General features: G+C 39.2%; 1 protein-coding gene across 5 annotated transcripts in view; it reads right to left on the bottom strand.

Annotated features, from left to right (window-relative positions):
- The window catches only part of LOC308062777 (contactin-6-like), a 169,137-nt gene that overhangs the window by 21,057 nt on the left and 121,574 nt on the right, over positions 1-26,506 (bottom strand). For 4 of the 5 annotated variants that reach the window (XM_080384700.1, XM_080384702.1, XM_080384701.1 and 1 more), the window contains 3 exons: positions 23,031-23,160; positions 21,815-21,965; positions 6,460-6,587 (listed from right to left, as the gene is read on the bottom strand). In XM_080384700.1, the coding sequence (XP_080240826.1) occupies positions 6,460-6,587; positions 21,815-21,965; positions 23,031-23,160 (409 nt within the window). Of the gene's footprint in view, positions 1-6,459; positions 6,588-21,814; positions 21,966-23,030; positions 23,161-23,322; positions 26,477-26,506 lie in introns of those variants that run through there. The other variant, XM_080384704.1, reaches the window with a different exon arrangement.

Below are 26,506 nucleotides of genomic sequence, written 5' to 3'. Positions count from 1 at the left end.
AAATGAAAGTAGAACCAATTCAACAGTATTAATATGTTCTGAAAATAATGTGAGAGGAGAAGAAAATTTGCACAAGCTGTATTAGTTCAGTGTTCATTCTGGCTTAACTCTATGTCTTAGAAATATATTTGAAAATTCAGAATTATTTTTTTTTTTTTACCAAGGTTTTACCAAGGCCTTGGTTCCAAAGGGCTGGTGCATGACAGGGCATCCAACCTCTGACCTTCAAACCCATTCCCATTCAGACTGTCCCCATCACTGCAGTAACTGATTTAATATGTAGGTACAGACAGGCAATATGGGCTGAAGCTTGAAGGGCTTCTTCCCAGTGCCTGAGCTGCATTGGATGAGTGACTGTTACGGCAGTGGTCAAGTAGAAACAAGGCAGAACGTTGCATTTTCTGCTAACCTTTTAAAATAAAACTGGATCTCACTGGTTTCATCTGTAAAGCATCACATCTGCAGGCATCAAGTAACAGTTTCAGGGGAAAACAAAGAAAGAACTTGTCTTATTTTTACTTTTACAGACAAATAAGGTGGTTTTTTTTCTGGTATCATTTAAGAGAGTGTCAGAGGTTCTCATTGTGAGTTAGAGCTCAGACTTGGAACACGCTTGCTCAGATTTCTCTGCATACTCCAATTGCTCTTCACAGCCATGTAAAACTATCACTGTGGCAGCTCCATCAGTTTGTGTGAAGTCAAGGACTGTAAAAATGTGAAGGCCTCAGATGACTGTCTTAAAGATACTCAATCATTAGGTTAGAGAAATCTCTTCCTCTCACTGGAAGCAGTGTGTCAGATGCAATAAATTCCAGATGATTCAAGGGCCATATTCTTTGTTGGCACAACTCCACTGATTTCAGCACATGCTGGCAAAGAACTTGTCTCCATAAATCTCTAATGAAGTAATTCCATTGTGAAGTACAGGTAACTTTTATAGAATAATTCTGAAAAGTATCTGGGAACTAGAGAACCTCCACAAAGTTTTCTTTTCTTGCTTTTCCTTCTGTAGTTCTCACAGCTGAAATAGAACTGCATGAGTAACACCTGGAGGAGAGAAATTCTATTACTCGCAATAATGCTGTATATGTTAAAAGAAGAAAAAACATAATACCCTGGTCTATGTTAAAAAATTGAAAGTTGCTTTTGTGATAGCTGAACTTCTCTTAGCCACTAGCAGGTGGAGAGGCATGATCTTCTGGCCTGACACAGTCCTCCAAACTCCTCATCTCTTCCTCCAAAGTCATCCTGTCGCTCCTTCCTTAAACCTATAAACTGAGCTTTTAAAGCCAACAAGATACGGCATTGAAGAAGTAAAGACTTCCCCTGAACACCGTGGTCAACCTCAAAGGGGAAATTCTAAATTGCTCTCAATGTTTATACATACTTTCTCCCTGAGTCCACTTGGGTTTTGTCTGCTCTGTCTTTACCTGTGCAGGAGAGATGTCTCCACACATATTCTCTCATAAATGATGCAAAAAGTTGCACCTGATTTACAAGAGGGTACTGAATGGTCTGGCAAGTCAGCCTGGGCTGTCGCCCACCTCATGTAGCCCCTGGGTCTGACCTGTGTGGTGGAGCTGGGAGAACCAGGAGGTGGGAACTGGCCCCTCTGAAATCCCTTCAAGGGTCACCTTCGCAGCTCGTGTCTTCTGTACAGAGTAATTGCTGCTGGGAATGAAGAGGGCTGGCCCTGACAAGGCTCGTTTACAATGTCAACCACTTAGATGGGCAAGAGCATATTTCCCACGCCTTCCACTGGTAAGGTCAATGTCTGGGTATGAGCAAACAGTGGCTACAGGGTTCAGCTTCCCAGCCCTCTCGGATGGACCCCGAAGCCTGGGATAAGCTCCTTGCTGCCAGGTATAAACTCCTGCTTGCATTTAATCTGTTTCCCTTAAATAGAACTTGGATGTATTTATTTTTCACTGCTTTGACGATAGTCTGAAGCTACCCATGGAATTGGGTATTCTGCTAAAACTCCAAATCAAAGCACTTATACCAGGGGTGAAATTCACCTTTTCTGCTTTAGTTGATTCAGCATTTATAAAACTGCGCCACTATGGAATTTTCCATGTGTCAAGTACTTCTTGTCCTTCAAATTTCTGTTTAAAATATCTACCCTTCACAAGACCCACATCATCTCTACTGCCACAAGACTTAATGCCACCTCATTTTATAACTCCTGTTTCTCCATATTGGATGGTTAGTCACCAGGATCAGTGCATTTTGACTCTTCTACAATGCACTGTGTACAATTACAGTATTCTATAAATAAGTATAATACTATAAATAAAATCAATTTATTTCTATGGAAAGGTCAAAGTAAGACTAAGCAAGAAAGATACAAACAGGATTGCATAGAATTTGTGAACAGATTCAATCCTTGCATTCTAGAATCCACAGAACACAAACAGAAAATGATGTCCCATTTTTTGTAAAATCTTTACACCTCCATCAAAGCCAGTCATCTGTTGTACAGGAGCCATTAGCTCCAGCTGGTTTTAATGAAACTGGCTGGAAATTTTTTGAAACTTTTCTTCATCAGAAGGTTCCAATAATCTTACAGTTGCCTCATTAGGTCTGTCATGTAATTCCTCATGTCATTATTTGATCATACATTCAAAGAGATCAGAAATAAGACATCTGCAATCCTGTTATAGAATGTTATTAGAAGGAATCAAAATTCCATAATCATTTGTCTGTTAAAACCTATGGAATGCCTCTGTAGGGAAAAGATAAATATTTTGAAAAAAATGCATTCTATGGAACCCTCTAGTGAACCGGTATTTTGGAGTATCAGAACATAAAGTTTTCCTCTTATAACACAAAAAATCTCAAAGCTATATGCTGTTAGTATTATAAGTCGTCTACTTTCTTACTGGCATGAACCTCTTTGCCTCCACCAAATAAACACTGAAAACTGTTCTTCTGTGGATTACACTGGGTTTGCGTGTCAGGTGTGTTTCTTTAGTAGCGTTCGCAAAAAATCCATTTTATTGTGGTACTGCCATCCTCTTGTACCTCTTGTTCTAGCCTGCTGATATCCAGTGGTGCCGCTGATGCAGAGCAGTTCACTTGTGTGATACTTTCTGCTTCTTTTATGGGGTGTCTTTAAGACTTCCACCTCAAATCCTTTTAAAAGCTTCTTAAAAGCTCTTGCTTCTACGTTATCTATCTATCTTGCTTAGCAACTGCAGACATGCATTATATGGCAAATCCCATTCCAGAAGAGAAAATAGATAAGATGTTGTGAGTGCTGGAGGTATAATAAAGACTTCTCACACAAAAAATAAACAACTCAATGAGCAGCAATAAACTTAATTTGCACATTAGATATGCTTTTCCAAGTTCTGACATTTCAGTTGAAAATAATGCTGAAGCAATGAGGCCTATAATTGAACAGCCAAAACTTCTCCAGAGGGGAAACAAAAACAAATGTTCCCTGCAAACAAGATCATTTTTATACCATGTTGTTACTCAGTGTTTTAATAAACTTCATAAATGCCAAACAAAACATTTTTTTCATATTTTAATGTGATTTTCCCATATTGCTCCATTAGGATGTATATATGTGATATGCGAAATGGTATATAACCTTAATGAAGTCAGAGATCCCTAAACCCTAAACTTCTTGGTTTATTCATTGCTAGCTGTGCTGAAACATCGTCTCAGATTACATGTTGCACTGCATCAATGCTAATTGCTCTTTCAGAATATGAGTATGCAAAAGATTTTTGCCAGATGCAGTAGGTTAGGTAAGAGGTCACGCGTGCAGGCTACAGTAACCATTCTGAAGTCATTGAAAACAAGAATATTAAGAAAAAAAATAGTTAAAAATTACATTTAATAATGTGCTCCTCTTCTTGTAACTGCAGACGTTATTGTTGTTAGCTGTTTTGCAAAACTGATTAACACGCTTACTGTAACCTCAGAAGTTCCACTTATAAACTCAATTTTTCTCATTTAAAATCAACAAATATGAATACTTTTATAAAAAAGTCTGTATTGAAAATATCATGTGGAAGCAAAGAAAAGAAATACATACTAAGTTTGCCTCCGTTTTCCTTTTTTTTCTGTCACTGATCAAAGCTCAGAGCATACTCATTTCATATGCTGCTCATAGGAATATCTGTACAAACAGTATCTCTTTTCATGTCCTCCAGCTCTGGACTAGTCCACCTGAGCAGTAAATTTGTACAAATTCCTTTTACTAATGGAGACAGCACAGCAAAACTTGAAGCAAAAGATTGCTTTGGACATCATATACTTTAATATGTTCCACAACGTATTTAACTGTGTTTCAAAGAAGGGTGGAAACTACTGCAGGGCAGGCACCCCCCTGCAGAGCATCACTGGACTGGGACCAGAGCCAGGGTGTGTGGTTACACCAGGAGCTCAGCCCCAGTGCAGACAAAGCTGCAGCTCTGGAGGGAAAGAGAATTACAGCAGATGTGATGATTTGATATGATGTGTCTCCTAGCTGATAACATCATTTTCTGGATGCTTAAACTGATAATCACAGGATGGCTGTTAGGAAAGCTATTTATACACCTCCAACTAAAGCATCACATCTACGAACAAAACTCCTGGCCTCGCCAAGGTGGTCTGAAAAGCTGTATTAGGTGTTGAAGTTGCCAGGGTTTTCAGTGAGAGCCCCCATCCAAAAGCAACACAGCAACAACACATTGCCTAGACCAAGAGGAGAAGCTAAACAAAGCCAGGTGCCCAACCACTGGCTGTGCAGTAAGGACTGTCACCCAAGTATGATCTTGCACAAAAGGTCGTCTTCTGTGACAACACACCTTGCTGGGCAACTGGCACATGACCCAGGGGCTGTCCACTTTTTGTGCTAATGGTTGGAGTTTCATGGGTCAGCACTTGTCCAGTGTACAGGACACCCAGGGTCAAGTACTTCTCGGTCAAGGGCTTTGAATACTGTGTCTCCCACTTCTCCCAGCCATGGCTTTGTACAAGCCTACTACAGCTGGATAAAAACTGAAAGCAAAGAAAGCAGCAGCCTGGGGAAAACTCAGTGTCCCCCCTGGTGAGGGCTTGCAGTGAAGACAGAGAAGGGGAAAGGACAGAAGATGGCAACATGGCTTTCCAGTCCTAAAGGTTATTTGTTTCATATGTAAGGGCTACAAAATGTGACAGGCAGACTATTACCTGCACTTGGTGCCTTCATCAAAAACAAGGAGGGGAAAAAGACAAAACAGAAGGAGAAAGCACTGGAGCTGGAAGTGTTATGCAGACAGGCCAGTCCCTGCTGACATCTATACAAAGTTTAGGAAACATCATGCATAACTAGGTAGTTGCACTATGGCACATCTCATCACATACCATCAGTCATTTTGTCTTAGAGGATGTACGATTTGGCTTCTTATAATGATCCTGATGAGACAAGTTCATAGCGATGATTGTCAAAGAGGCAAGTCACATTCTTTTTACGGAGAATATTAAAATTTTATCTCGTATGCATAATGGAGAAGAAAATAATGGTAATGTGAAAGGGGGATGCTCTCCCTTCAGAAAGACATCTGTTTAGTTGTATTAACCTGTAGTTAATGGCTGAAATAGTTTAATTAAACCAAAATGTAATGTAAGAAGACAGAAAAAAAAATCATATGTTTTCAGACAAAGGGGTGTCCTCTGAAATGAAGTGTCTTAGTGTTAACATCCAGGAAAACAAACTAGTATGAAAGCACAGAAGACACCCTAACAGATGCCTTGTTTTATTATTAATGCAGCAATTAGGGTGAGAGCTGTGGGAGATGGCCATTATACATATTCAGATTCAAAAGTCATGTGAATGGCCAAAGAAGAGGTTTTGCTTGGCTCTGATCTGTGTTGGAGTTGTCTACCAGAGTAGCACACAGCAGCTGGAATGCACAGGAGTGCGTGGCTTCAGATTCTGCAGGAATGCAACGTATGCAACATGTGTCTGCCCCACGCTGAAGAAAATAAACCCGTCTGATTTTCAGATAACTTCATAACATCTTATTTCTTTCTGGCACCCCAGCTTTGAAGTCTCTTCTGCAGTCTCAGATGTGATGTAAATCGTAAATGAGCTGAATACACTCATCCAAGCACGCTGTACAGGGTACACACACTGACTCCACACTGATCTGTCTCCACACCCCAGTGCCTGCAGCAGCACAGCCCGTACCTGCGATGTGTAAATGGTACTGCTGTGCAAATGTTATTTTTAATGTTGCTACTTGTTTCTGTGGGTATCTTGGAAGACCCCCCTGATAAACAAATTGATCATGGGAGTGGTGCAGTCATGAGGTTTTCTTTGCTGCAGGCAGTGGACAGCTTTAGTTTCAGCTTTAAACTGCAAGTGAAAACCTGTCAATACTAGCACTGATCAGCACAGGCTTGGGCATCCCAATGAAAAAGGCACATACTTTATAATATTCATAAAGCACAAAAAAAGCCCCCCCAGAATTAAAGTACCTTTCACAATCAGGTTTCCTGAATTTCTGGCAGCTCCAAACTGATTTGTTGCTATACAAGTGTACACCCCGGAATCTGATCTGGTGATGTTATAGAGTTTGAGACTGCCATCTTCTAGAAAGGTGACCCTGGGGAAAAAATAAACAAACAAAAAAGAAGTAAAAAAGACTTCTGTTACGGGAACTGTAACAGAAATGCAATGCTACTTTTAATATTTAAACGTTTCCATTATAACTTTTATCTTCTACAGCAAGCTGAATAGATATAAATCAATTTTCACCCCTGCTTATTACTGATTTCTACATTAAGTATCTTATATTAGCATACTGGAGCTGACCATTAACATATCTAGCTGACTTTCTTGCAGCAAAATTTGGAGTCTCAAGAGGAAGAAGGAAGACCCAACTTTTTACCTAAATGTGCTATATTTTACCTGTGTGTGTGTGTGCACACACGAATTCAGATCCCAGTGCTCCTATGCTATACTAATGTTGTGTCTGAGCCCAGCTGGCTGTGCAATTTTTTCAGGATTATTAAAAGGTATTAGCAGACTAGCTGAGATGCTGAAATGCCATCTCACAAGCCAAGGAACCAAATCAAATACATCCCTGTCTCATAGGGCCCTCAAATCACCTTATTAGTCTCTATGTTGTTTACACCAGTTTGCAGAGTATTCAGTAAATCGCATTTAATAGTAATTTCAGGACTGCTCCAGGGTTTTATGGATGAAATTAATTTCTAAGTTTGTTCATATACTTCTTTAAGTCAATGAGATACTTTAAGATGTAAATCAGTACAGAGTTTGGCACTTTTTTGTTTGTACATACGAGGGCAGCGCTTGAGGGTTTGGGGATTTTCTTCACAAACATAGAGAACACATATCAATCAAAGGTAGAGAATGTGAAAATGAAAACTGAATTAGGTAAGCAATAATCTTTTGGACAGAAAATACAGTTACCCTACAAAGTTTTGTTAATTTTGTTTCAGTTCTTCCATCCACTTGTTGCACCTGGTAGATGTTCAAGTTCTTGATCGATTCTTTTCTGAGTTTAGAAGAAGGACAGTGGGCTGGAAGACATGAAGCTCCTGAAAGTTTCATGAAAATTGGGTCAGGGTCTCTATGTACAGGCCCTCCTGTCAGTAAGGCCACTGCATGAGCACAGTCCCTAGTAGGCATCAGAGAATCTGCACCCAACCAGGGAATAGCTGCACTCAAGTGCCATGGCTTCTTGAATGTGACAAAATCCATCTATAAGTCAAAAATTCACAGGAAACCAGGCTTCATTCATTCCAGCTCTCACAGAAGTGCTCCATTGTACTTTTATATTCCTCTTTTAATTGACATTTAAATCTAATGCAAGAATCCTTTTATAAAAAGAAAATACCTAATTCATGCATCACAGCTTGGACATTTAATATTTATTACTAACAACATAAGATCGGATGATGCAATGAATTATTAAAGGAAACAAACAATAACAGGAGCAGAAGTTGAAGCTGGCAGTAATATCATCGCCATTAAACACATAAACCCATCGTAGTATCATGCTGCATTCCGCTCTGGTATTTATACACTTGTAGCTCTATGTGTAACACATTAGACCCTGTTCTGCTTCCCAGTACACGCTCCCAGGCTCTCAACTGACGAAGAGAAGCACTAGACTTGGATTCCTGTCGGTCTTCTTGCTTACGTCCCCCCAGGGTCATGTCTCCCACTCTTGTCTGACCGTACCCTGTTGAAAGATCTGCTCCTGAGCAGGAAAGGGGTGGATTTAGGAGTGAGAAAAGCTGAGATGTCCCCATGATGCCAGGCACTCTCTCACCGGTGTGTGGAGCTGAGAGGGGAAGGGGTTTAGGCTTGAATAAAAAATTCTTTGTTTCCTTGGCAATAATCATCAGGTAGTGCAGCAGTTGTTTGTATGCAATTTGTAGTATGATGAGAAAACATTTGGTTTTAATAACCCATCATATAGCCATCTTAAACTGGAGAGGAGCAAAATACGAAGCAACAAAGTACGCTCTTCAGTATAATGATGTATCTACTCAATGACGTTTTGTGGATAAGGAAGAATGAATAAGCATGAAAGAAGTGACCCTTTCTGCTGGCTTCATGATGCTGTGCATCAAAACAAGAGACTATGGGTTCCTCTCCACCTCAGTATGGGGACCCACCTGATGACAGTATTTCAAAGGCAGATTTAAATATGAAGAAACACATTTGTGAGTATTCCAGTTCTTCCTCTGCAATTTTCTTTGCATTAATGATGCATTTCTTCACATCAGTTTGTACCAGCCAGAAGAAAACACCCTCATTAGAAACTGCTGGTGATAAAATAGTTGATTCAATTGACTGGTTAGCTAACATATGGTGGCTTCATCAAAGAGTATCAAAAGAGATTCAAGTGTGCATCAGCAAATGTTCAGAAATTGGACACCTGAATAATAAGTTATAACAAGCCACCGTAGCGTCTTTCTCACCATCAAATATTGATGCCCTGTTATTTTTATTGTAGTTGCACCTAAAAGCTCAAGGCACAAATTGGAATCCAGAAGTAGGCATGAGGCAAAAAAACCCTCTCAGTCCCCAAAAGCTTCTAATGTAGGTAAATACACAGGAAAAAAAGACTCTGTAAAAATACAGAATAATAAAGGGTGAATCTTTGAATGCACAGGCTCTGTGCTTAGCCACCTGTGGATTTCTGGCTAGGGCTTTTTCAGTGAAGTTTAGTCACGTCTCACTCAGATATTTTTTTTTCCCTGCCGTCTTCATTAGGAATTGAGACCTGAATAATTCCCAGGTTCCAGGTTTATCCACTAAAAGGGGTTTGTACCCAGTCAAGAGCTGCTGAGGTAATGTTTGATCTGGAGAAATGCTGTTCTGAAACAGTATTTCAATGCCTGGGCAGGCTGAGGATGGAATGGCTCTTTCAATAGATCAAAACGGAGCTTAGCAAAGAGAAACCATGAACTAATAAAAGATTCAGAGTCGTTTGAAACAGAGGTCACACTACCTAAAGACAATTAGGGAGCTAGCAGTAAATAAGATACTCTGACAGAATTTATGTAAAAGCACAGAGGACTCCAGAGTATTTAGTTAGCGGGAAAGAGAATTAAAGAACAAAAAAAGTGAGTAATTTCCAGCTGTACTGAGGTCCATGTCAGGAGAGGGATGAGAAAGCAGAGCACAGCAGAAAACCAAGATGGTGCATTTCAAATGCAAGGGAAAAAAAAGTGATATGAAATACCAACCCAGTTCCCATGAACAACAAAGTTGCCATAAACTTCCTGAGAGTCATGACTTTACGCCATGGGTGGGTTCAGAGGGGCTGCACTTTATCCTCTTCCATTTGTCTTTCAAATAATGGAACTGTGATTCTGAAGGCAATGGGAATGTTTCCTTTAATGGGCTACAGATCAAGCTCTAACAAATGATTTTAAAAGAAGCTGTGAAACACATGTCTCACCTGCTGAAAGGCTTGCTGAAAACTGTTAACTTTTCAGAAGATTTTAGACTGTGTGAAGAGTATAGACAATAATTCTTAGCATTTGCATTGGAAGACAAGGTAATTCCAAGCACTGCGACAAGACAGGAAAGTTTAACTTGTCCAATATAATGCAAGTAGAATATCTTTTTCTGTTAGGAATACTGGACTTCTCTCAATAAGTAAATAAGTGCCTGTCGAGGGACAAAAAGCAAAAGATCTGAAGCAGATCTGATAAATGCATCCCTGTGAAAGGAGGAGAAAAATGAAGAATGAGATGAGCTACTGGGAGCTACTGGGGCAGCTGTTCATAAAGCCTTGTCACAGCTAGGGATTGCTTAAGCATAAGCCCAACTCTAAACAGGCATCTCTGACCTACGAAATGCTTAAATCCTTAGCAGACTAGTGCTGACACCCATGTTTCTGCCTGAATCCCACAGGGGCTACCTCTGGGTAAATAGCTCAATTAAGCAAAGTTGGTATAAGGAAAAAATGGAAATCCAGTTATATAAATCAGTTATGTAAGTTCCTGTAGTGAAGGGCTAATTGGAAATACCCAGAAATATCATTCCGTATCTAACAGGCCTGAGAACTTACCCTGCAAAAAGATGGATGTGTTAGATGTGGTTCACTTTATGTGGATCACAGGAAGGTGGACAGCTTTTAAAGCCCAGTTCAGAGACACACTGAGCCAATTTCCCACCTGCAGGACGCCCATGGCAGAGGGCGAGGGCAGGGTAAGGATGCAGTAGAAGGCACCACGGTCTTTTCCTAGCATTCAGTGACTCGTAACCCAGGGTTTGGAACTGGAGACGGTACCTTTCTATGTGGGATGAAATTTGTCTTCAGGAATGAATTCAAAGCCCTTTGAGCCTCTGCAAACCTTTAGTCCCATGACAGCCTGTGAGAAGTTCTTCCCTGGTTTATTTAAGTGTAGCCACGTATTTTTGTTTGGTTTTAATCTACTTATTACATTGGATTGATCCACGTCCTTGTCCTCTCTGAGTGACTCCATTAGTACACTAAGATAAGCATTATACGCAGAAAGGGAAAACAAACAGCCTACCCAAGATCTGCTGGAGGCAAAACTCTGCATAATGTTCAAAAAGACTAGTTTGCTATGCTTCTACAGAAGACATGAGACTGGGAAGAAGTGAGAGCTCATTAAAATTGTCACACATACTTTTTAAGTAAAGAACTTGAGAAATCAAGCAGGGATGATAGGTACAGCTTTTAATTAACCAGGCCAAACAAACCATCTCCGAAAGTGTTGTCTCATGTGAACAAAAGATTGTTGATGGCTATTTACTTTGATCTTAAGAGCATGAAAGAATAATATGTATTTAACAAGGCTGATAGAAAAATAAAATCTGAGAAAAGAAAGAGGTGTCAACTCATTAGATTTTAAAGTGCAGCAGAGGTATTTTTTGTGCACTGCTGTATTGTTCATCTAATCTGTTTTAGAGAGAGGTGCAATTTTAATTCATGGATGTGAATTGCATTAATTCAATACAGCAAATGTCTTTGAAATCCCCATCAAAATCAGTTGAGCTGGATTGGTGTCAAACTAGGGGAGAATCAAGCCTACTTCTGCAGATTTCAGCACTGCCTGTAGGGTAGCTACCTCTTCAAGGGCATAAAGTAATTCCTTTCAAAATAAAGTAACCCTGATACTTAATGTAAAGATTCACTCTTCTGTCTCCCTCTAACCTCAAATGTCTGACACCTCATAATGTTACTGAAGTCATCATCACAGCACTGTGCAGATAAAAAGGGAGTGTTCTGGATCTGATGAAATCAGAGGCAAGTAATTTTTATTATCTGAGAAATCCTATTTGAAACCATGTCTTCTCAGTCTCACTTTACTGCTCAAGAGCAAAAACACTCTTGCTTTCATAGGCTATGCAGAGATATATTGTTTATAAATTTCTTCAGATATGCTAGGAGACATTGAGAAAACAAATGACGTTTCTAATTTTACAAAGATGGAAAAGCATGAGAGGCTGAATTAAAAAGTACAAGGGGAAGTAAGTGAGGGGCAGAAACATGAGCACCGCTCTCCAGTGACTCAGAATTACTAGTGATGTATGCAGATAGAAATGTGAGTAAAGTTTGACTGAGTGAATGAATTGTACCTGCTGATGACAGCCCTGGTATTTTTGAAAAGGTCCCGCTGAGTCCCATCTGAGATCCGACTGTCTGTATTATATGTTAATGATCTTTGTATCTGTTTATCCTATTCTGGGTGTCATTTGTATGCTAATAGTATTTCCATTTAATAAACTATGCTTAAAAGAAGATTTTCCTTATCTGCATGCTGATATAAATAAGCTTCAGAGTTGACTGGCAATTAACTGGAAATAAAATCAATGTCATTAAACTCTGTTACCTATTTGGATCAAAACAAAATTACACAATCTAGCTGAATAGCCTTATTAAAATATTTTGGAAAAGAATATTATTAGCAATGATAGAAGGTGACACTATAATACTGCTTTTTGTTATTTCCTAAAATTCCCCTCTGTTCCTAAAAAGGAACATTATTTTTGCATAAGATCTCTGAAATTTGGGACCACAAACAGACATCTGAACTGAGTAATACTCCATCATAAAGCTTCCAGACAAAATAGAGTCTCTTCAGGAAATGGCACTACTCCCTTTAACATAAAATAACAAAAGTTGTTTTGCCCTGTCTTTAACATACTCGAGCATTAAATGCAAGACAGATGTTCTTGTGTGATGTGCAAAGAAAAATGTGACCGGAATACCATGTCAGTAGACATGTATCTAAATCTATTGTAGCAATATGTCTCAAAACCTGCAGCCAGGGAATACTGGGCAGCAGCATCTCTATGTGTATGGGAAAGAATGGCATGCCAACCAAAGAACTAGTTTAGCAATGAAAGAAAACAGGCACGCAACCCCCAAAAAACGTTGCTTTCCATGTATCTGGTCTTTTTCCACATAAACAACCTGGTCTCATGTCATATTTAAGAGATATGGCCCATTTATGGCTCTTTTCTCCCCTGTAGCTGTCTTTGCCCTATTTCAAATCTGCATCTAAACAGCAGATGTCATGAGAGTAGTAGTATAATCCTGGACTGATCCAAGAGCCAGACCTTAGCACATCCAGGCAACAAGCAAGATTTCTTGGTTATTAGTCTACCTGTGGACAGGACATAACGAAATATTGTATTTATGTAGCCATACATTGATTAGTCAGAACATTCATAGCAGAAAAAACTAGTGATAAAGTAGTACACTGAGAAGGAAAGGCTCAGGAACCAGATTTTGTGACATTCTGTGGTGAGAATCCAGGTAGAAAATGAACTGAACTGCCAAAGGAAAAGGTTGCCACTTTTTACTATTTGCCAACAAGTTCTGCTGTTTTTATGAAATCTTTGTAACTCTGGTACATCAAAGGAAAGTTCTTCCAGTACAGGATGGCATGCCCACACTACTACTACTCCTCAATCTAATCCCACCATTAATCATCATTTTTATGATTCAGACATCATTAGGGGTTCAGACACAGCCATTCATACAACCAAATTCACTCCAGATGTAAGACTAAGCTCTTAATATGAGACTTAAGTAGAATTTAAACAGTACATAAGGCCCTGAATTACCCTCTGCGTGGGAGTTCAATTCACTTACAGGAATCTTCTTCCCTACCTGCTTGTCAGAATGTATTTCAATAATAAAAGTACAATAAAACCTGCTGTTAACTTTAAAGTGTTCTGTATATACAACAAGCAACTGACACCAGGTACACAGTGTGGTACTGGTGTGCTTTCAGAAAGCCTGGACAGCACATTCATGTGCGCACACCCCCACAGACAGACAGTACTGGAGACGAACAGTGTTCATCTTCAGTAATTTCAGCTTCCACGCTGATGACCCAACCTTTTTTCAGCTGCACATGCCCTTGCTCTCACTGCCTCTACCTTCTCGTGCCTCTTGGTTGGGCTGCCTGTGGGCTTGTAGGAAACCCTGGGGCAATCCTCACTGGGCTACTGGATTTATGCTTAATTTAAGCAATAATGTCAGGGACTCCATGTGGTTCACTGAAGCCTCAGACCCACATCCTTGCTCAAAGCATGGCAGAGCATAGAAATTGTATGTCTTTTTAACGTGAGTCATATTCTACCATTTGTGCATGTCCCTTAAGCAGCTCCTCCTTTCACTGAAAACCTGAAGAGATTTTTAGTTCTCATAGAAAAGATGTTTGATTAAACAGCAGTATTTCTTTCTAATAAAAGCCCACGCCTAAACCAGAGCTGTTAGTATTCTCCTACAAACCCTTTGTGCTGGCCAAGCCACTTTTTCAAGGTGCTGTTTCTATGCTTTCACTCACATCACCTTTCACGCTCAAAATGATCCCAGAAACTCCTTTCCAGAAGACTCTTTGTTCATCATGCCTCCAGCATCATGGGCAAGAGCCCACATGTCTGTCATGTTAATCAACATTATTGTGCCTTTTAGCGTCACCTCCCCAACATATCCTGATCTGTTACCTCTGATGTTACTTTTCAGTTGAAAACTTTTAGGATCAGGAACTAATTTTTATTTGGGGTTTGTGCAGCATTTTCTTCATCCAATATTAGTATTTTTTTATGCTATGGCAACACACACCATATAGTGTGTACAGAATAGTGCAACGGTAATGATGTGCACGGCAGTACAACTTGGACTAGAAGAGAAGCACAGAAGGTTGCATTCTCTCGTTATCTTTTGTGCAAACTCCTAATTAGGAACCTTGATTCACAGCCTGCTGAAGTCATTGAAAAAAAACTCCAATGAGATCAGCTGGCTTTGGATCAAATCCTGAACATCAACCAGAATACGTGCATGAAGCAGGGATAAAACATGAACCAAATGGGAGAGAGGGCACAACACTGACATTTGTTGGGGTTTAGCTTATTGCAACTCCATATGACATGGAAGAGTGACAGACTGCTTGGGACATCTCAGCATGTAGGACAGCCCCTCAGAAAGGCTCACCTGAACAAGGTTCCCAGGAGTTGAGTAGGAACAATTTAAAATTGTATTAGAGTGGTGTCATACAGAAAGGAAATTGTAATAAATCCAGCATCACGCAGGTTGTCATTCTTTCTCGTATGTGAGAACATATGGTTCATTTGCTTACTTGATGCTCACACTATCTGATGTGCTAAACACTATTGCATTAAGTAGTCAGTAATACATGATGAAATTAGGTTTATTGGCTTGTTCCATTACAAAACTCTCTAAGGAGAAAGAAAATAAACCAAAAGCCCCTTTCTTGTGTCTTCCACTGCACTAATATTCCCTGTCTGCTGCCTGCCAGCATTTCATTGGGTCAAGTAGCAATGGGGGTCCCCCTCTGCCTTCTCATTACTCTGCAGTGGATTGACTTCAAATGGAAAGATAACACAGAAAGAAGAAAGGGGGAAAACAAAGCAGAATAAGATTAAGAAGAAAAATAAAATATTGTCTTTTTCTTCCCCTCATCTGTGCTCATTCTTCCTTCTCTTTAGATCGCCCTCCTCATCTTCCACTCATATGCTTTCCATTCCCCTGCCTTCACTCTCAGCTTGGGGGAGAAGACAAAAATAACTGGAAACATGGTGAACACAAAGAAGGAAAGACTAAAGGTATTTCAGGTCAGTCTGAGGCACTTTCTGGCAAGCCTTTGTTTGTAAAATTTTTCTTACACCAGTATCATTAGTTTTGCTAGATAAGCAAACATTTCTGCTCATGCATACTCACTCTTCAGTGAGTACTGCCATGTTTAATGTTCCTCCTAATTCAATGACATTATTCAGGAGGAAGCATGGGCAAATGCTTGCACATCTATGCTTATAACAAACTTGGAAAAGAGAAAAGTAAAATTTCTGTTAGCAAACAAATATTCAAGAAATACACTATAGCTGTCTCCACCAGTCTTTTGCAATACCCTCTTTTCTGCTATCTTTCATATAGAAACCACAAACCACTGTAAGTTGTGCAAAAAATATTTTTAGCTAGAACACAGAACACTCCTTGCAGCTCTCAGCATTCCCTTGGGAAGGGTGTAATGATGGGTCTTGTCTGGTTAGCACCGAATATGTAGTAGTAGTGTGGCCTGAGAGATGAAAAACCAAAGCAATTCTATACAGCAATCTCAGGCTTTGTAAGAATTTTCATATCTTAATATGCAAGTTCAGACCAAGCACTGAAAGCAGGCAGGTAAATCCATGCCTTTGATTTCTGTCAATCAATTTGTTAGCAAGGAATGAAACTGAAGTGATTAATCAAATTTAGCAGATGTGGAATCAATTCCATTGGTTCCCTAAGCAAAAGTAGAATTTCATCAAGAGATAAGCTTAATTTGTATTCATGTTGACTTACAGTGATGGTGTCTAAGATATCTGGAATTGCTGTGATTGCTGATGCCCACACTTCAAGTGCTCTATTTAAAAAGTAAAATAGGAAATGAACTTCTTTACAAGCACACAGACACTGATAAGATAGAAGGGTTAAGGCGTATCATCAAAGCTATGCAAAGCTTCTTGTGGTAGAAAAGCAAGAAGGATAAAAATGGAGATACACTTAATCCAGGCTTCAAAAACCAGACTTAAAAAATAAAATAATAGTAATATTAATATCCCATTGCTATTCACCTAGCCACATTGATGTAGAAGGCTGGAATAGAATGGTAAGGGCTGGAATAGCATAAGAAAATATGTTGTGTATGAAACTTGCTACCAGCATACAAATGTCTATCCTACTTTTATCTGTGAACAGCAGGTGCATAAAGCAGGGTGGTTTGTGGCAATAAGCAGCATTACAAGCAAAGCTTCTCTCTGCCTGTGCTACTCATCTGGTCAGACTGCAATATAGGTAGGATTCTTTTTCAGACACTGTGGATAGGTTTCATTCCCCCAGCTTTGCTCATCTAAAATTTAGGCATCTCATTTGAGATGGAGGTGCCTGCCAAGAAAATGTAAATAACTATCTTAGACTGCATATTGACTTCAGCTAAACAAAAGTTAAGTGACATCAATCTGTCCTTTGTTAGCAGAGTAGTGCAAATTTTTGAATTTTCAATCTATTTTGTCTTGATCCCTCCCCAAGCAGATTTATTTTTTTTCTTTTTAAATAAAGATAATGGATGTTCTGGAAGGTTTCAGTACAAGCTAAACAAACAGTGTTGACATTCTGTTAATTGAAATGTTTCATTGAAGTTTGTTGAACTGCCCTGACACATTTCTTCTCAAATTGGTTCAAGCTGAAACACTATTTCACAGTACAATGTGTTTTGTATGTTGTATTTGATCAGTGGATTGAGGACTTCTCCTGTTTACCAATTAATTGCCTTTATTTTTTAACTCCCTCTTTCTCTAATTCTGACAGCAGTCACAAGACAGCATTCTTTTCCCAAATAACAAAAAGAGTTTAAAATGTGTTAAAACATTCATGGTTTTGGAATCTGACTCTGAACAGTGGAGCAGCAGAGGAGAGGCAGAGGCAGATGGTGGGCGTGAGTGCTCAGAAGGCTGAAGGAGAATAGTCCTGCCCAGGAGACTGGTACAGCAATTCAGATGCAGCACACAGCTGTGAGCAGACCCAGCCCCGTAGTTAATGAAACCTGCTGGGTCCTTGCACTTCACATGGGAGCAGGAGAAACCCCCTTGAGTTCAAGTCTCCAAGGGCCAGCTGTAAAACCTCAGCAATTACCAGATAATTCCCCCCATCCATAGCTTTAGAAGCCTTCAAGTCACTACATCTGCTGAGTTGTTTTTACATAAGGTTGTTGAAAGATAGCTTTTCATTTTGGTGCTAAGTCATTCTCCTGTGTTTCCTTTGAGTAATGGTGATAACTTGAGTGCAAAATACCAAAAACAAGCGTGGTGTGGAAGACAGCATTTACCACATCAAGCAGCTTTATTTATGGCAGAGAATAAATTAGCACCCTTCACAGGGATGGAACTGAACTGTGTCCTACAACCAAGTCTAGGAGCCAAGTATTGAAGCTATTTTATTGACCTCTAAACATACCCCTAGTTCAGTCCCCAGAAAAAGATTTGAATTATGAATATTTGCTTATTACTGATTATTAATGCATGGAAAGTGCTGTATATGACTAATGCATTCTTTCAACCTACCTCATTTCTCAGTTTTCCCTCAGCTATCCTCCTTTAAATTCTGAGTGGAGTGAATCACATATGTTTATATGCATTTAGCACAGTGTCCGGGGATCCTCAACTCAGGGTGAAGGAATAGCACCTCCCTCTGGTAAAGCAAAAGGGTTTCCAATTCCCATTTATTAAAACGCTTCAAAGAAAAAGAATTTTTATAAAGTAAGTTTTCCATGAGGGTCCTCATCCTGAATCCACTTAAGGCAACATACATTTGTGATGAGATCAATGTCCAGACTTACACATTTGCTTCAATATATGAATTGTTCCCTTCTACTCTTTCTTTTCCTCAACTGACACATGAGATGATAGAAGTGAGAAGCGAGATGAAAAAAGCTTCAATTGCACTAACTTAGAATATATGGCATACATGAAAATAGTTCATATTTGTGTCCAGCTCCACAGAGTGGGAGTTCAAAACGTGAAGCTTGTTCTTTTTCTTTGTTGCATTTCTACATTGAGCTAAAATCCACAGCACATGCCAGGAAAAAGGCATGCACTCGGCAAAGGGCAAACAAAATCTTTTCAAGCAGCTGGCCATTAGACAAGCGGTACTGCTCCTGAAAGCCCATTTCTCAAGACTTTGATCCAAAGAAGGAGGTTAATTGCCCACAAGAAAACCTCAAGCTGTACTGCTAGATTATCTAGAGAAGCTGATTGGGGGATCAAGTGAGGAGAGAGCAGGTAAAACCAGCTAGGATTAGCTAGCTGTGGAATTCCTTTTTGATTCCTGCAGCTGATAACCTTGACTTCCCTCTCTAAAGTGGCCAGCAGCATGAGCCAAAGACAAATCCCTCTATTCAGGGGGTGAGCGATATGGATGAGGGTGGAATTTAGCTATTTCTGAAAATTTTGAAGTAAAATACTAAATAGAAAGGGGACATTAAGAGTGGGAACACCAAGCAGACCTGGTACAGGTATGTTCAGGCTTTGATTTACCATGTTAAGTAAAAATTGGTTGATTTGGGAATTTTTTGAAGGACTTCTGTCTTTCAAATGCAATGAAGTATTTTGCAGAAATGGGGGCATACAAGCTGTTGAAGATCTGGGCAATGATGCGCTTGATCTGCAGAGGATGGGAGAGACAAGTGTGGCTGGAGGAAACTGTGCCCCTAGAAACAGACTGAGGGCTGAAGACCTTCACTGCTGGACCATGGCAAGAGATACAGAAGATTATGCTTCAGACTCAGGAAATCAAATAGCTGGGGCCTAAACACTGTAGCTTTGTAAACTTAAAAATGCTTGATAAAAAACTCTCAGAGGAAATAACATAATAATTCTTGCTGCTTTTATTAATATAGTCTATTATTCAGCTTGTCTCGTTCTAGCACACTTCTCTTTACACACTTACAAACTCACATTAATATAAAGCAGTGTTACCATGTTATATTCAGAGTTCAGATGATCAGGGAGAGCAGTGACCATGCATGGATGACTATCAGGAATAAACTTACTTTCACTCATGATAATAGAAGGTGAAAAAGAATACTCTTTCCCCTTAGGGTGGAATAGGTCTAGTTGCTCTATTTCTGTAGCTAAAGACTGAATTTGTCTAAGTCATTCTGAAGAAGCTATGTGATCTGACTTATTTAGCAATGCGTCCATCAATTTTGCTCTTAGAAACAGAAGGGATTGGTGCTTCCTTTTTTTCAACATTTACAACCCAACCAAATATTATTTTTTTTAAACGAGCTCATAAAGGAGTCCAGAGAGATTATAATTGTTGCACAATAAAATGGGAGCAGAAATAAGGGACGCTTTAGTTAAAACAGTTAATCTGTATGTGACATGTCAGGGTTTAATCATATCTATAGAGAAAGGCAGACCAAGCTCCTTCTCTTTTTTATGAGCAAAGATGCATGTGATTTTAGTACTTTAATTAGCTGTGTACTTTAATTACAGCCATACAAACCCTTATTTCATTTTCTGTTTTCCGACACAAAGACTTCTGGAAAAATACTGTATAGATGATTTATTTTCTCTCCTTTAAAACCACAGCATTAGCGATTTTGTCATTTAATAATCAAAAAAGCCTTGTAAATGCTACTTTGCACCAGTGGACACACGGGTAAGATTTTGCACACTGAGAGTTTAAACATTCTCTCCCTTTGCCTCAGTGTAAATCCTGCTCCTTTTGTTTACTTCTGCTAAGCAGCAGAAGGCCTTCTGGGATGCTCAAAATTACAGTGTGCTTATAATTATTGTTAGAAAATAAATACGGAACCACAAGTAAATACTGTATGCAGTAAGTTAATATTATTTTTAATAAGAAAATCGGTTGGGGAATATCAGGGTACTAGAACCTCAAGATCTAGGCTTAATTCCACTATTTAAGTTTTAAACAATGCTCTCCTTGTTCCTGTTCTCATCAATGTCAGAAAATCCAGAGATTACCTGTGGCAAACTAAGCATGTTTTCTACATACCGTAGGGATAGACTGTGTCTAAATAGGAATGAACAAACATTTTTGTTGAATAGACCATACAATCAAAATGCAAATAAAGATTTGACTGAACACTAATTTAGAAGAACATTTTTCATCATTAGATGAGCAATTACACAGAAAATTAAATTGCCATTAGTGAAAGGGGGGGAAATCATTGGAAAGTTCTCTATGCCCCGTGGCATCGACTGCTTACCCAAATTTTTCTGTTTCATTGCGAGTGCCTATGTGAAATACTTCTCAGATTTGCACTTTCTTTCACAAACACTTCAATTTACTTTTATGTCTATTGTATATTACTATACTATGGGATAGGGAAGTATTTATTTTGTGTCAGAGTTTTGGATAATGCTGTTTTAATGAATAATAGTTAATTTTAAGTCTTACGTGACCCAAACTAACCTCCCTTAGCAACTGGTCCTGTGTGCAAAATCTGGGTCTCAGTTTCCAGAGCCTTATGGATTACTGATTCTGTTTTCAGTCTTTGAAAATGGCAATGTGATAAAACAGTGTTGTCATTGTATTTATGAACAGAAAGAGATGCTGAGGACTGCAGTTCTTAGGCACTGTGGCCCATGTCATCCATCTGTCTACATTTGTATATGGAAATATCATCACAGTTGTAAGTTGTGAATAGTACACCCAACTTAAGTCAGTAAGTTGCTTTTTATTTTAATGCTTTACCATTTAATTGATGTTCAAGTGTAGTAATACAGATGGTTTGTGGCAACTCACAAATAAGCTATTAACCATCACAGACAAAACGTCAGTAAAGCCCTGCCAGTATTCTGGTCCAGCAGCTAACCAAATCCTGCCTAAACAGAAGAGACAGAGAATACGGAGGTTGATGTAGCTATGGGTTATCGTACAACCTGTACAGCTGCAAAGCAATTATGCTGCAGCCTGGGGGTATATTCTGCTTCCCTGAAGCCTCCACTGATGTCTCCTACATGAAGCGGATTCAACTCGGGCTTTGTGTGTGGTAAACAGTCAGCTCTGATAGGGTTGCAGTGAATTAACTGCTGATGAATGCAAACGTATGTATCATACAATTACCCGTGTGTATTCGATCTGGCTTTGTTCTCAACCAGTTTTATATCTACAGAATTGTACGGCCACTGCTAAAGACAAATAGGCCTCTGGCATCAAAGTTTTCCGTCAATGGGCTGTCAAAAGCAATACTAAGCCAGATGTGTTTTAGTGATGTTTAAATGTTATTATTAAAACCAAGAACACTCAACAAATCCAGCAACTGTTTATGACTGTACCTTTTGTTCCAGCGCAGAACCTCTGAGCCCTTTCTCCAGTTAATAACTGCTCTGGGAGAAGCGCTCGGTTTACAACCAATTGTAATTTCACCTCCAACTTGAACAACAGATGTTTTTTTCACAGGGTTTTTGGAAAAGTCGGGTGCTGCAGCTAGAAAGAGAGAAGAAAGAAGAGCTTACTAAGTGAGTTACTAAGTGAACTTGCTAAATTCTTCTCTTCTAGTGAGATAATAGGTGAATCCAGTAATTGCTTTGTTTTTGAGGTTTCTGCAAAAGTACACATCTATCTAACATGAAAAATCTATTTAAGTATCAAAGAATAGAATTCACTGCATCTTATTTATTACGTATTTATGCCATTTCTAAACTGTCTACCTAGAAACTGTCTGCTCTGGCAATCTTTCCTTAGGGTTACATGCAGACTGGGAAAATAGGTCTACCTGCAATAAAGAGCGATGGTCCTGAGCACAGCTATGTCAGCAGGACAAACAGCACACATGGGATCTCAGCCACATGTATTCATCTGCAGAGTATTCAGACACACAGTGCTTCAGTGCTTTCTGTTTCTAAACCAGCACTGTTTTCTGAAAATAGGTTTATTTTTCCAGTAATTTATGTGGAAATCCACTCTTGGAGAAGAAGAAAACACAAGACCTGTAAAATACTTAGGTGCTCTTAAAGTCTGTGTTCTACTTTTTTCATTAGTATTCGGCTGTTGAAAAACCTTTATATTTGGATATCTACAAGATAATACTTTTTATAATATGAACAAGTTCTATTTTATGTGCATCTCTGGTAATCATTAATGAGATTACATGCTACATGTTATTTGTTTTTATATACATATTTGCCATATGCTCTTTGTTTATAGTTAAATTATTTTTCCCACTTTCTGAAATGACTTTTTATAAACTGCAGAATAACTATTAATAACTCAAAACACTAAGTGAGAAACATAATTCATTAAGCTTTTGCATATGTGATAAGGAAAGACCACACAAGGGATTAGATTCTTCCCCCAAACCAGTCATGAAATGAAATAGAAAACCCCAACAAACCCAACTTTCCACATGGGTAAGAACACACAGCAAAGAAATAATCAGCATACTTGAACTGCCAGGTGGAATTTAATCTACTAATTTCTTAATTTCAATTTTTTTTTCAGTGAGTGTCCTGTTATACTCAGTACCTGCTCATTTTAGTGACATTTACTCACCTATCACCCGCAACTCAGCATTGGCATAAATAGTATCGTACTTGTTTTCTGCCACACACTGATAGAGGCCAGAGTCTGACATATTCAGCATAGGTATGATAAGAGTTCCATTTTCAATTTGAATTCTTTCCTGATAAAAGAAAAAACAAGCAAAAAACATTGACAGAGCCAAGGAGTGTACAAGCCCAAAGATTTTTGGTATCACACTAATGCACCTGATCATAATTTGGAAGCAGAAATGTTATTTTCTTGGAAGCAACGTGGATGAATACATCAGAAATGTGACACATACCTTGCTATATGATGGTGGTTATGTTTTCAAACCTCTCAGCTCTTCAAACTTTTCAAGAACTACAGGCAGAGTTGCAGAGTCATTGCTATGGGCAGGCTTGCCCAGATGTTCCAGCTGTGGCATGTGCTTCTCTGCATTGCTGAACTGTGAATCTGTGGTTGTGCTTCACGGTGAAGCAGGCGCAGCAGTAGCTACTGCAGGGCAGGTACAGCTCCTTCACACTGGGAGCCTGGAGCATCTTTCCATATGGCTCCTGAGAAGCAGCACCTGCAGCCCTGTCTGGGGGCACAGTGAAGCATGGCCTATCCCCTCATCTGACTAGATGAATCTGATGATGATAATGTAAACTGATCAGAAAAGCTCCACAGGAGACAGGTGCTCAAATAATGGAAACATTTCAAATGTTATCAAGATCACAAGTCACAGAAAAATGATCCACTGAAAAATCTCTACTGAAAGCCAATGCTTCTAAAGTCCTTCTAAACCCACAGGCAGCTGTTCAGATCAGAGGGACAGCATGCTCCTCGTGGCTTGAATGTCTATACACTAAGTTTCTTCTGTACAATTCTGCTGAAATAGAGGAAGCTGCACAGTAGGTAAACTTGGACCAGAGCTTGGGTTCTGGCTTATTAAAAGAACTTCTATTTGCTCTGGTTTGGCAAATATAAAAAAGCCCGTTTCATGCTGCAAGCATAACTTAAAGCTAAATATTTTGTGATTTTACAATTACTAGCCTCCAGAGACAATAATAGCTCCGCTGCAAAGTGTAACACTGAGACGGAGAAGACAGTATGTTCCTGAAAACAGATCAGTCTGGCAGAAACCCACAACAGGGAATATAAATTCTATCACCAAATGCAAGTCTGCAACAACAGGTATTACTATTATTATTATGTTGCTCCTTTAGTCTGGCTCTCCTGCTGCTCAAGCAGTAATGGGAGCATATATTGTAAGAGTATATAGTACAGTCTTTGCTGAACAGATACAAGCATCTAAAACACATTTGTGAACTGCTAGATGTATATAACCTGACTTGCCATGTTGCCACAGATAAGCCAGTTGCACAGCCTGTTCAGGGGATTTCTCTTGCATTGCTTGCAGAGGGGAGCATGCCACCTATTGAGCCATAGAGCTCTATTTTCCAATGCTCTTGCCTTTTCCTTGGAGATCTCCCAACTAAGAATTGACCCAGACCAACCTTGTTTAGCTTGGAAATTTGATGAGAGCACAGCCTGCAGTTGAATGGCTGGTGTACTGCAAACTAATTAACAACATTACATTACTTATCCACTGCTATTTTTTTTTTTTTTTTTTGAGGCTCTTGCTACAGATATCTTTTGCATACTTAGTTTTACCTCCAGGCTGTTTGCTATCCTCTCGATGTGTTCTATTTTTACAAACATCCTTTGAATGCAAAACCCCTTCTGAAGCAATGCTTGTGTTTCTTACACATGCCAAATTCCCCACCATTCTATGCTGGCTTTCTTCAGCTACGCAGACAGAGAGAAAACCATACCACGTACACAAGCAGGAATATTTCAAGGATGACCAACTAGGTAGTGAGGGAGAAAGGTCTGACAAAGAGTTGACAGTATCCTCAGAATCAGCCCCAAGGTAGAAAGCATCTGGAAGGCATTCTCCCTGCGATATTTCCACTAAGCAGGGTGCTGTGACAGACTGAATATTTTATTACACCTCCCCTGTACTTTCACCTCCAAACTATCCATTTTGTCCATTGAGTGATAACATTCAGCATTTTTGCCTCAAGTATTCCATTTACAATACACTGTAAGCACTGTGAAAATGTTGGCTGAAAATATGTCTGTAGAGTGTTTTATTCCTTTTTATTGAAACGATGCAATTGAAGAATGACAGATTCTAAGTATTGCTGTCTTCAAAGAGGGAGAAGCTAGACAATCTTGCTTAGGAAGAGGTCACAATGAGGAGGAAAAACAGGTTCATAAAAATCACAGTCCAAGTAAATTCTGGCTAGCCTTCTTAGAAGCTAGTTGGGTTCTCTTTAGGACTACTCCAGCAGAAAATCATGTGAAAGATCAGACCACACTCCACTTGCTTCCAGTAAGCACTATGTCTAGTAAGTGCTAATTTGCCCCATGGTTTGGAAATTATTCTATATCTGTTACTGCTAGACAGAAAATAATCACAGTACATTTTTTTCCAGAGAAGTAAAAATGCATTACAAATGAGCTCTGCCATTTTATGCCCAACAGAGGCTGAATGCATGCTTAATAAAAAAAAAGGAAAACTTGGCCTCAGCAGAATGCAAACACAGCAAAAAGTGTCTTGCCACAGAAGTCATTCTCCATAAGGCTGCCAACAACTGAAGATGCAAGATGGTTGTGCCAAATCTTGGCCACCACAGAAGTATAATTATACTGCCTAGAAAGAAACAAACCTGGGTTCTCAAACACCTGCTTTAAGTGTTTCAGCTCCAATTAATTTCCCTTCTCTCCTTGCACTCCTACCGCTTCACTACTTCCCTTTCCACTCAAGCCCTTCTTTTGCCTTTAAGTGAGATTTTTCATTTTTTCACACCTTCTTTGTAACTTGGTATGGTTTTCTTTAGTCTACGTTTTCTCTACCTAGCACCAAAAAAAGTATTAACCTCAATAATAACTGATTTTCATAGCTGATCAACTCAGTAAAGGATGAACATAGCATAAGAATGGTCATACTGCACGAGACCAAAGGTCCATCCAGCCTACAGATTAACAGAAACAGAAGAAAAGTCCAAGTTAACAGGCTGATCATTTTGTAATGCCAGCTCTGAAATGCTCTTCCACAAACAGTCAGTTGGCATCCCACCAGTTTCCCAAATTACAGATTTTGTCTACAAATGTGTTTAGTGTTTCTGAATAGACCCTTCTTTCACTAACTATAACTGATATTTTTAAACCCATCCATACCTACTGCCATATCTTGTAGCAATTAGATGCTCTGTAAGAAATCATATGAAGAAACTGGTGTACCTCTACTTAATATAAACCAGCAGTACCATACATTTTCAGTAAAGATAAACTCCATGAACCAAGGCTTTGTGTTGCAGAGTTTGTGCTCATATCTGCGTTTATATGTTAACGTTTAATTAAGTTTCTAAAAAAAAGGTAATTCACGGTAAAATAAACATCATGACTAAATCATAAAAAAAAACCCAAAAGACAAG

The sequence above is a fragment of the Falco punctatus genome, assembly GCF_963210335.1.
Source record: "Falco punctatus genome assembly, chromosome: 4".
Lineage (NCBI taxonomy): Eukaryota > Metazoa > Chordata > Aves > Falconiformes > Falconidae > Falco > Falco punctatus.
Note: the sequence above shows the minus strand (reverse complement) of the source record. Positions and strands in the feature narration are given on the sequence as shown.